At 39.5% G+C, this 12,020-nt stretch overlaps 4 protein-coding genes across 4 annotated transcripts; all 4 read left to right on the forward strand.

Annotated features, from left to right (window-relative positions):
- Positions 1-11: 11 nt before the first annotated feature.
- LSM04_004987 (tRNA-splicing ligase) lies at positions 12-1,424 on the forward strand (the record flags this gene model as incomplete). The annotated part of the gene is made up of 1 exon (XM_067335516.1): positions 12-1,424. One exon carries the CDS (start codon positions 12-14, stop codon positions 1,422-1,424), a length of 1,413 nt encoding a protein of 470 aa, XP_067186610.1.
- A 401-nt stretch (positions 1,425-1,825) lies between these two features.
- LSM04_000571 (THIF-type NAD/FAD binding fold) lies at positions 1,826-4,243 on the forward strand (the record flags this gene model as incomplete). The annotated part of the gene is made up of 1 exon (XM_067335528.1): positions 1,826-4,243. The coding sequence occupies one exon, from the start codon at positions 1,826-1,828 to the stop codon at positions 4,241-4,243; it is 2,418 nt and encodes an 805-aa protein (XP_067186532.1).
- A 625-nt stretch (positions 4,244-4,868) lies between these two features.
- On the forward strand, positions 4,869-10,406 carry LSM04_008807 (uncharacterized protein; the record flags this gene model as incomplete). The annotated part of the gene is made up of 1 exon (XM_067335539.1): positions 4,869-10,406. One exon carries the CDS (start codon positions 4,869-4,871, stop codon positions 10,404-10,406), a length of 5,538 nt encoding a protein of 1,845 aa, XP_067186684.1.
- A 310-nt stretch (positions 10,407-10,716) lies between these two features.
- On the forward strand, positions 10,717-11,862 carry LSM04_006986 (Scaffold protein Nfu/NifU; the record flags this gene model as incomplete). The annotated part of the gene is made up of 1 exon (XM_067335550.1): positions 10,717-11,862. The coding sequence occupies one exon, from the start codon at positions 10,717-10,719 to the stop codon at positions 11,860-11,862; it is 1,146 nt and encodes a 381-aa protein (XP_067186650.1).
- Between the last annotated feature and the right edge of the window lie 158 nt (positions 11,863-12,020).

Genomic DNA, 12,020 nt, shown 5'->3' on the forward strand with positions numbered 1-12,020 from the left:
TCAATAAAACTATGCTCTCTTTTGAAAGGAGACTATACTATACTTTTACCGCTTTTAGTGGTATATGCACAACTACAACCAAAAGAGGATCTTCATCTTTTTTTCTTACCCCTTTTAACGCCTCTCGACGAGGATGTACAGCTATGCGTGATAAGAGTGACTCTTCAAAGTCATATGTCGTTGTTGGGGATTCATCCAGTAATGTAGAAGTACGAGCATGGATTAACGGCGTTGAGGTGGAACGCTCCGCACATGAGCAGCTACTGCAACTTGCACGTATGGGAAATGTTATTCAACACCCCATTGCCGTTATGCCAGATGTTCACACCGGACATGGGGCTACTGTGGGAACTGTAATTCCCACCACACATGCGTTAATTCCCTCAACAGTTGGTGTCGATATTGGATGTGGGATGATTGCAGTGAAGACAAGTCTTACACAAGAAGATTTGCCAAACACACTTGCTGGTTTGAGACTTGCTATTGAAGTTGCCGTACCACATGGACGAACACACAATGGTAGAAGTAATATGGATGCGGGTAGTTGGCGAGGTGAAGTACCAAAGGAGGTGGCAGAGATATGGAAAGTTCATTTGCAAAAAGGGTTTGAGGAAATTTGTAGTATGCAGAAACAAATTGAATCGAGTAATCATATAACTCATCTTGGAACACTTGGTGGTGGTAATCACTTTATTGAAATTTGCGTTGATGATGATATTAATTCTAAAACTGGAAAACCACATATTTGGATTATGCTACATTCAGGTTCTAGAGGAGTTGGGAACCGTATTGGTAGTATATTCATTGAACTTGCTAAAAAGGATATGGGAACACATCTTGCAAATTTACCTAATGTTGAATTAGCGTATCTGCGTGAAGGTTCCGTACACTTTGAACAATACGTTAAAGCTATTGATTGGGCGCAATCTTATGCCAAGTGGAACCGAGAAATCATGCTACAAAATGTTGTAAAGGCGATACAAAATTACCTTGGTCTACCTTTCACAGTAGATAAAATGGCTATTAACTGTCATCACAATTATGTAGAACGAATGGAGTTAAGTCCATCTCATCATGTCTGGTTAACTCGCAAGGGAGCCACATCGGCACGTTCGGGTGAGTACGCCGTCGTACCAGGAAGTATGGGCGCCAAAAGTTATATTGTGCGTGGAAAAGGCAATCCCTACAGTTACGCCTCCTGTTCGCATGGGGCGGGACGTCGTTACAGTCGCGGGGAGGCGAAGCGGCGCTTTACACTTGACGATCACGAGGCGGCCACAGTGAATGTGGAGTGCAGAAAAGACGCAGATGTGTTGGATGAAACACCACTGGCGTATAAGAAGATTGATGATGTGATGCAGGCACAGGCGGATCTGGTGGAGGTGGTGTGTGCCCTGAAACAGTTGCTGTGTGTGAAGGGGTAGACGGAGAGGTACTAGAGTGTGATGATAATAATAACAATGATGATACATGAGAAGGAGAAGAGGAAGAGGAAGAGGAAGAGGAAGAGGAAGAGGTAGAGGAAGAAAGTAAGAAAAAGAATATCCTTGTTATTATATATATAATTTTTTTTCTTGCTTTGCTAATATTTGCAAGTACAAAGTGAAAGTAAAAAGCAAGTGGTGTGAGGAGGGGGTCATAGAAAACAAAAAAAAAAACGAAGAAGGTGGTATCTACGTTTATTTCTTTTTTTATTTTATTTTTATTTCCTTTTCTACTCTATTTTATTATTATTATTATTATTATTATTATTATTATTATTATTACTATTTTCGGGTTTCTCTTATTCTAGTTGTGCCCAACTGCTTCTTCATATTATTCATCCATGTCACACAAGCAGGATTCCGATGAGGAAATAACCAATATGAGGGAAACAGAGAACCGGTTAAAGTACAAGGAATACGCCCCTCATATAGAGATTGGATTCTGGTATGAATTAGAGTCTAAGAAACTGCATGAGTGGCGTTTGGAAGAACCTATTGTGCCATTAACACTATTTAATACTATAAACAGTGTCTCCTCTGCAACTCCCGCTAATACAGTTTCAATCAGGCGAGAGAGTCTTGGCAATGATACGACTAGTGTGGCGATAAGCTTAAGGAAAAAAAGTACTAGTAGTAATCGAACTACTACGAATACTACTACTACTACTACTACTACTACTACTACTATTGGTGATGGTACGAATTTAAATGAGACTTCGGTTTCTATTTCTACACTTGTTAATGGGGAAATGCAAAATTTTAATACGGTTGAACAACTTCGTCATTTACCTCGACGGGAAACACTATGGCGTGTACTGCGGGAAAAATTACTTTTACCGTTAGTAACAGATTTTACAAAAAAGGATGATAATAATAATAATAATAATAATAATAATAATAATAATAATAATAATACTGTAAATACTTTAGTGGAAAAGGTATGGGAAGAAATGAATTTTGCGATTGCTCTTCTCTTTACATATGCAGACTTAAAAAGTCATAAATTTCACTACTTGATGGCATTCCCAGTCTTAGCTATTAATTCTCCGGTCTACGTGAAGTATCGAGTAAAAGGTGGATATAAAGCTATTTCAACCAATCATGGAACCTCATATTTCCCTAGTCGAACGGTTTTAAATTCTATACATGTGCATTTATTAGAAAGGTTACAGCGATACCCAGAGCGAGGACCTAATCCTTTTATTGCTCTCTTTGAGGCAAAGAAAGATGAACATGAAAGCAAAAAAGTAACATTTCTACCCTTTACCCCAGTCTCTATAAAACGTATGGGGGAGACACATTCCATTATTGTGATATCAGATACTTCTACCAGGGAAGAATTTCCTGGATGGTCTGCTCGTAATTTGATTGGCATGCTCCGACTTGCTTGTCCTTTTATTACTTCCTTTGTATTGTATTGTATTCGCCATAATGATGTGGAGCAAAGTGTTGTGTTTGACTGCAGCTGTGATCCACTTAACTGTACGCTTGCAGAGGCGGCGGCGGTAGTAAATGCAGAAGAAACAGAAGAAGTCATTCCTGTGAAGGCGGTTGGATGGGTGGAGCGTAAAGGTTCTTCATCGTTTATGCATTCTGTGGATTTAAGTGCGGCCATGGCACCAGAACGCCTCGCGGAGTCTAGTGCACGGTTAAACTTAAGTTTAATGAAATGGCGAATGCTACCAATTCTTCAATTAGATGGACTAACGTGTTGTAAAGCATTAGTGCTTGGTTGTGGGACTCTTGGTTGTAATGTGGCTCGAAATTTGCTTATGTGGGGTGTTACGAAGATTACTCTTGTAGATCGTGGTAATGTATCCTATTCTAATCCTGTTCGTCAAACACTTTTTGAGATGTCAGATGTTATTAATCCTTGTGTGGAAGAACGTAATAAAGCTGTTGCTGCTGCTAAAGCTCTTAAACGAATTCTTCCTACAGTAGATGTGGAGGCTGTTCCAATGACGATTCATATGCCAGGTCATCGAATTGATAAGGAAAGAGAAGCGGATGCTATTAAAGACATTGAGAGACTTGATAAACTTATTCAAGAACACGATGTGGTCTTTCTTTTAACCGACAGCCGTGAAGCACGATGGTTACCAACTGTAATATCTGCTGTCTATGATAAACCTCTTTTGAATGCGGCACTTGGGTTTGATACCTATGTAGTTATGCGTCATGGTGTTAAACCACATGATAGTAATACTACTACTAATAGTAATAATACACGATTGGGGTGTTACTTCTGTAGTGATGTTTTTGCTCCACGTGATAGTATGACAGCACGTACACTTGATCAACAGTGTACAGTTACACGACCTGGAGTCTCAGGAATAGCATCATCCACAGTGGTGGAATTATTAGCACAGTTGTATAATCATCCATTAAGGTTTGCATGTCCTCCATATAGAGAGAATACCACAGATAAGGAAACAAATAACATTTCTAATGAACCAGAGTCTAGTGAAACAGAAAAGGCAACTGATAAAGCAGTAGGTGTTCTTGGTGTTATTCCACATCAAATACGTGGAAGTCTTTTTGGACACTATGTTTATACTCTTTATGGGTATCAATATAACCTTTGCACAGCTTGCTCTGATTCTATTGTTTCTGCATATAAAACAGATGGGTCGTCCTTTGTCCTGCGTTGTGTTAATGATCCTCTCTATATTGAAGAGGTTTCCGGAGTAAAGGCCTTTAAGGAAAAGTGTGACATTGAAGATTGTGGTGGCTGGGATATTGACTCAAATGAAAATTGAATGAATTTTTCTTCTTTGTTTTTGTTTTGGTTTACGTTCCTTTTTTTTTCTCTTAACGCTTGTTTTAGTGATATGAGGAGGTAATGGGATGACGACAGATGCCTTTTTTTTTTCGGGGTGAGAATATCTCTAGAAAAGGGAAATTGTGTTTAGTTATTGGCCTAAAAACTTTTACGAAATAAATTTTTTTTTAGAGAGGGATTAGTTGCTTTCTTCTTTCTTTTTCTACTATTTTATTTATCTTTTCCTCTGTTGTTGTCATTGTTGTTATTTTTCGTACTTGTATGTGTGAGTATCTGTGTTCTAGTTTCGAGTTTGTCTTGCGTGAAGAAGATAAAAGTAAAAGAGTCCTGTGAGATTTTCTTTTCTCTCTTTTTTTCTTCTCTCTTACGCACTCTCATCATTTTATTACTTCTTTCCTTTTTCTTTTTCTCTTTCTTTCGTGTTAACTTTATATCTCTTATCTCCACAATATACACCTATAGAAGAAAAAAACAGGAAAGAAAAGGAGGGGGAAAACAAAATAACATAATAAAATAAAAAAAAGAAAAAAAAAATAAAACCGCGTCATTTGTGTTTTTCTTTTCCTTATTATTGACTTAGTGGCATTTAAATAGCGGTTATTATGCCAGCCACATCTACAATGCCTGGTGTAAAACGTCCACGTGAGGGGAATGATGGGAATAACAATCAACGGAAACAACCCCATTTTTCTTCTTCTTCTTCCCCTTCTTCACATGCTGCTATAATAGAAATTACATGTGGTATTACAAAAGAAGCCGCAGCGATGTATGAAAAACATCGTACAGAACACGCAAGTCTCTATCAAGACATGGATACATTACTTAGTTCGCTACTCTTTCGTCATAAGGTTCGGCGTTTCTTATTACCACGCATAGATGGAGGTAATAAACTAGATGGACCGTTAGAAATTGGAGTTATACAACTTGTGGCAAACGATGGGGCAACACTTATATTTACATCTGATAGTATTGAACCTGCACAAGTTTCTCCTACGGTGGGTCAACGTGTTTGTATGGGCGACGTAATACTTTTCCAACGTCTCACTACAAGCAAAGATGGAAACAATGACACATCCACTATATTGGAATTTATAACATTAGATCCTTCAGTACTTACAGATGCCGCTGATTGGTCCCATGCCGCTTCACGGAACGTTGTAATGGCAGTAAAATGGATACAGAAACTTCTTTCCTATCCACCTGGTCTTGCACAGTTTACATGTATTATGGATTCTTTATTAGGTGATTCAAGTCTCCATGCATCTACGAGTATTCCAGATGCATGGATACGATCACTTTATTTACCTGTTTTATTACAGTATTGTACAAAAATAGAAGGTGTGGAGGCACGTAAAGTATATCAAGTAAAAAAAGTTACACTTTCTTTGCTTCGTCTCTATGTTGCTATACTAGACGGTGCTGAAACAATTATAACGATTCCACGTCTTGTGGAAGAGTTAGTGTATCAATTTAGTGCTTCTCCCTTATTTGTGGAAGGAATTTCTGTGTTACTACCACAGATGGCTGGATCCGTGACAGAGTCTGCGTGGATAAGTACACAAAAGACAGTGCTAAACGCTATGAAACTAGCCTTTCGTTACATTTGTAGAGAAACTAGAAATGAAACTAAGTGGCGTAGTGAGGCAAGAAAACTTGCTGAAATTGGTTTCTTTACAGTTCTACATCGTATTACGGCTTTTTGGTTAAACCACACGAGTGATGGATCATCCCAAACAGGTGTTCAGGCAATTATACAATTAGTAGAAGAAATGACACGTACAGGTCTCTTACGTCGTGTAACGCAGTGGGTACGACAAAGAGAACGTATGGCAGATACAGTTAGTCTTGTTGATAAAGTACATTATCCACCAACTCTACAAGATATTAAAGATTTACACGGTTTAAAAGAATCTACAGTAAATGAAATGATGATATCCATGACTCAAACGTATACACCATATCTTCGTCAAGAGGCTCTTCGGTTTGTGGAATGTGCCATGATGGCGGCTTATGCGGAATTGTATGGACCTGCATCACGTGCGGTATCGCATTTTATACAAGAAAGTACTAAAATGAATACTAGTGGAATTAGCAATCAACAAGAAAAATTACAACTCATACAAGTTACACAACCAGCTCTTCGTTCAAATCTTTTTGATTACAGCTTAGAAGAAGTTCGTTTACATGCGTTATTTGGGTTACCCTTATCTCTTGTATTTCATGTCTCAGATGAAAAGAATATTCTTAGTGAGATTCGAGAAGTCACATCACTTTTTGGGTATATTGTTTTGATTTTAAGGAATAAACCTTTTATTTTTCCTGTTATTCTCTGTAATGTTGTGGAAGATGCGAATGAACCGTCTATTGTGACAGCCACTGTGTATGTCCTTCGTGACAGGGATATGTTACCTTCTCTAGTGGAAGCAGGTGCTGCTGCTAATACTAATACCAATAGTATTAATATTAATAATACTACTTACCGTATACCTAACAGTTTACCCGATGCATGGTTTTTTTATGGTAATAGACATGGAAATAAACGAGAACAAACTTACGATCATCATCATAATAATCATAATCATCATAACCATATTCTTCATGATGCACCACCACAATTCCTTCCAAATGGTACATCTGCTGTATCATATGTGTTATACATTCTACACCTTAAGCGATTACGAACTCGTTTACAGGAGGAAGAACAGAATACGGCAACCGGTGCCAATCGTGTTAAAAACAATCAAGGAAAGGGTGGTGCCACGGAAGAAGATGTACTTTGGTGGGGAAGTATAAATAACAGTGTTGGAAGTCCCAGTGATTTTTTTCTTCATTCCACTTCACTTACAGGTGAGACAGAAGTGGTGCAGCGGTGTATTACGGAACTCACAGATACCGCCTCCCTCACTCCCTCACAGGTGGAATGTCTACATACATTGATGAGTAGTGGTTCTGGTGTACGTACTATTGTGGGAGCTGTGGGAAGTGGTAAAACAACTCTTATGCATGCCTCTAGTCTTTCACGGGGTAGAGCACAGGATATATTGCGAAAACAACATCAAACACTTTGGTATTCTATGATTAAAAACAGTGCACAGGTGCTTACAGCTCGTGTTGAGGAGTTGGCCCCAGTGGAGGAAATAGATGATCTTTTTAAAGCAGTAGATGTATCTTCTGTAAGAGACCTTGCAGAGGAAGTTACAACTGCGGCTTTAGCTCATATACAGGAACATGTTCATTTGAGTGAAAAACTGAGGTGTTGTCATGCACCTTTGTTATTACGACCAAAAGCGGTTAAAAAGAAACCTTCTTCACATGTATTAAGAGTTTTACAAGATGATAATATTACAGAACAATATCGTTCACTTGAGGATATTATGACACAGAGTCATCAACGATCCCTGAATGCCCCTCTTGTTACTGTGTTAAATACATGGTTAGAATCTTTAAAGCGTTTAGGTGACCTCAGTGATGCTATACGTCGATCACTAGAAACTGATAGTGATACTAATGAAATACGTGAGGGGATTGAGTGGAAACTTTATATTGAGTTACTTCCTTGGATTATGTCTAGTAAGGAACGACGTGATACACTCGCAGAGGCTAAACGTCAAGGAAAAAGATGGGAATCATATCTTTCTGAAGATCTTTGGGATGCTTTAACAGTAGTAACATGCGATAATCTTGTTGAAGAAAAGGAAAGAAATATTTGGAAAAATACAGAACCTGCAGTTCCTTCATTTCATGCCGTATCATTACCAAATAAATCTCGTAGTCTTTGTGAGTATGGAAAATCTGAAGCAGCTGGATGGCGTGCTGTTTTTGCTGAGAAACAAAAAGATCTTCTTCATTTTTTAAATCAAGAAATTATGGATGGAGCACGACATTTGTTTGAGATGTTTTTAGATATTATACAGACCGTAGGAGCAACCTCACAAACTTCCAAGGTAACAGTAGTTACAGCCACTGGACAATCATTATTAGAGGAACTTTATTTCTTGGGTGTATGGCAACCACGACACCTTGTAGTGGATGACTATGATCAAATTAGTGATGCATTCTACCTTACCTTATCACCAGCAAATGTGGTGATTCTTTCTCACCAGAGAGAAGCTCCACTTCAACAAGAACAATACGCTCCTCTTGCAGTTCTTAAGGCAGTACAGAAGGAATTACAAGGTACACAATTATCTTGTACCGCAGTACTTTCTGAGTCTGTTCGTTTTAGTAGTGCTGAATTTCATAAAGCTGTACAGTTGTGTCGAAATAATACAGTTGTGGCTTATATGCCAGTTGCGCGTGCTGCAAGACGTCTTGCTCAACGAAATAAAAATAAAAATAATAATAATAATAACAATAGTACTACTACTACTACTACTACTACTACTACTACTACTAGTAATAATAATAATAATAATAATAAAGGTGTTGAAATTGCTACTGCTTCTGCTTCTGCTGCTAATACTAATGCTACTGATGGTAATGGTAGTGGTGAGGAAGGAAATTCAAAAGGGGCACTTTTGGGCTTTTCTTCACCTTCATGTGTAGAAATTTGGACACATGCAGTCTCTCTATCTGCTACTACACAATGTGATGGTCTCGCTGCTGCTTTTGTACAGAGACGTATTCGTATTATTGACCCTTCAATGGTAGTGACAGTTTTCTGCAGTTTTGCAAAAGATGAGGCTGCAATTATTGAAGGCATGATCTCGGCATCTGAAGGAGATTATACAGAAGGTCTCACACCTTCTGTTTGCACATTACCTTTTACACCCGATGCCTTTGTAGAACGTGATGAAGAGTGTGATGTCGCCGTAGTGTGTCTTTCTGGACTTGCATATGAACTAGGCCGCATCTCTGGGTTAGAACGTCAACGAGCATGGGAGCAAATATCTGCAGATTCATTATTTGTAGAACGTGTGGGATGGTGGCTATGGAAGACGGTATCATGTGCTCGCCAGGGGGCGGTGTTAATTGGAAGTAAAGAACTATTTCGCGTTCTCGAACCATTACAACGAATAGAACGATTTGTATTACAAATACGTGAAGAGGGACGTTATTGGTTACCATCAGATGCGAAGGGAGCAGCATTGGCATTACGGTGTCCAGAACATGAGAACTGTAGACAATTGGCAATACTTACATATACAGATTACCGTGGTTGTCATCTTCGTCGTATTGGTGTGCAAAAATGTCGTTCCCTTTGTCTAGCCTCTTATGAAGGATGTACAAACTCCTCACATGCATGTTTGCACACATGTCATGTCTCATATACAGAGAATAATGATAATGATCATAATGCGATTGGTACAGTTTTTACTTGTGATACTGATTCTGCGCCTACACATGATCATTGTCCATTTCCCTGTGCAAAGGTACAACCATGTGGTCATGTTTGTCTGCGATCTTGTGGAGAAGTGTGTGCCCCATGCGAGTTTGTTGGTTTACAAGAACTTACATGTGGTCAGCGTGTTGTTTCTGGTATATCTGAGTCTGGTCCTGTACTTACACTTGTACATCACTTTCAAAAGGTGCGTTGTGGAGAAACACCGCAGCCGTGTGAGGAACAAGTTACACTTCGCTGCTCACGCTGCGGTGAAAAGAACCCCATGCGTTGTTGTGAAGTGCAGGCACGTGGTGGAATGGAAAACGCCACTCTTGCAGAAATGGAATGTGTGGGTTGTGTGGCTTTATACAATCGAGTAGCCAAGGAGTTTAATGCAGCAGAGTTAAAGGCCATATCAATATCAATATCTTCTTCTTTATCCACAACCGATGGGGATATTCCCTTGCAGGAACTCCCTGCGGCGGCACAGGAGAAATTACAGAAACTGCGGGGAATAGCCGTAAAGAAGGCGCAGTTAATGCTACAAAAAGAGGCACTGGAAACAACACAGGGACGACAAAACTCGGAATTTCATCAACAGCAGGAAGTGTATAATCGTATGCGAGAACAACAAGGGGAGGAAATGCGTCTTCATCGTTTGCGTGCTCAGGAAAATATTCAATTATGGGCAAAAAAATTGAAGCAAAAGTATGAAGTGCAAATTGCGGTGAATGAAGAAATGGAAACAGAAGTACCCTTGATGATAAGTGAAGCCGTTGCTGAGGAAGAACGACAGGAATCCCATCTTTTCGTTTAACAATAAGAAACAAAATAAAATAAAAAGCAATGGATTCTCTTTCTATTTAACAGAGTGAGTTAAAAGGTAAGTTGTGAATAACCGAGGAAGGATTCCTATACCCACTTTTCCCTAGTTACATTTTTTTTTTGTTTATTCTTCGAATAAAATAAATAATCATCACATATTTATGTATAGTTATTATTTTATATAATGAATGTATTCTCAACTACTCACTCTCTCTTTATTTTTCTTGTATTTGTGATTATTCCTATTTTTTTTTTTTTTTACCTTTATTTAATCTAGGCAATATAACGCAGCACCCCCCACAATGTTTTTTTCCCCCCGACGTGCATCTCCTGCTATTGCTGATCTCATTACAACGAACTCTACTGGTTCTATCAATTCCCTCCTAAGGCGACCAAGAACATTGCATCAACATGTGTGTATGATTCCTTTACAGTTTAACTGTGTGAAACGTACATTCCTTGTACGTTTTCAAGAAACACCAAATGAGGCGTGTTACAAATTCTTTGTAGATGATGTGAATTTTCTTCCAGCGAACCAAGACGGTACACTAAGTTTCGATCTCGACAATTGCTATCAATCCCCATTAGCCGATCAAATTCTTCGAAATTTGCCTATGGTGGAGGAAGTGACGGTTGGGCGAAACTTTGTGACGGTACGACGTGTGGACGATAATGACGCGGATGCGGCTGTGCGGTACTTTGCAATGAAGATGGGCGTTGCCTCCACTTATACTTCCAAAGCAGGAGAAACAGAAACAAAACAGCAAGAGGCGGCAGCTCAACGTTCCGCAGAACTGCAGCAGCGCGTAATGGAGGCGATGCGAGAAGATGTGAGAGAAGATAATGATGCAACTAATAATGCGATGCCGGGAGAACTGGCCGCAGCCCATAGCCGTAGTAAAAGTAGTGGTGGTGGTGGTGAGATGCAGAAGGACAGAAACATAAATAATAGCGAACAACAACAAGAAGAAGAGGCAACAATAGATGAAGCGGCTTTACGTGATCTTGTGTTAAGTACCCACTGGAGTGAACTCAAACTGCATGTGAGTGCACTTCTCACGGATCATCTCTTCAGTGGCCGCCCACACGTGGACGCGGCGGCCCCACACCCGCACCCCGACACTCTCCCGCAGGCGGGCGACTCGGAAGTGACACTCATCGTGAAGGAACTCATCGCCACGACAATTCGACCAGAACTGCAGATGGACGGAGGCGATATTCGATTTCTGCGAGTGGAGGGGACTGTGATGTATGTGGAGATGCTGGGGGCGTGTCGTAAGTGTAAGAGTGGTAAGACAACACTGCGGGATTTGATTGAACGTGCGACGCGGCATTGGGTGCCGGAGATCCAGGAGGTGCGAGAGGTACAACATATAAGAGGGACTCAGCAGCAGCAACAAGAAAAAGACGAAAAGGAAAAAAAGGAAGTGGATAACGACAAGAAATAATAGGGAAAGGCATTGTATGTCTTTATCTCAATGTTTATGATAATGAAAAGGAGGGAGTGGTGTGTATTTGTTTCGTTTTATTATTATTATTATTATTATTATTATTATTATTATTATTATTATTATTATTATTTGTGTTTGTGCTTTATCGCTCTCTC

Source organism: Trypanosoma melophagium (assembly GCF_022059095.1).
Source record: "Trypanosoma melophagium isolate St. Kilda chromosome Unknown ctg7segment0, whole genome shotgun sequence".
Lineage (NCBI taxonomy): Eukaryota > Euglenozoa > Kinetoplastea > Trypanosomatida > Trypanosomatidae > Trypanosoma > Trypanosoma melophagium.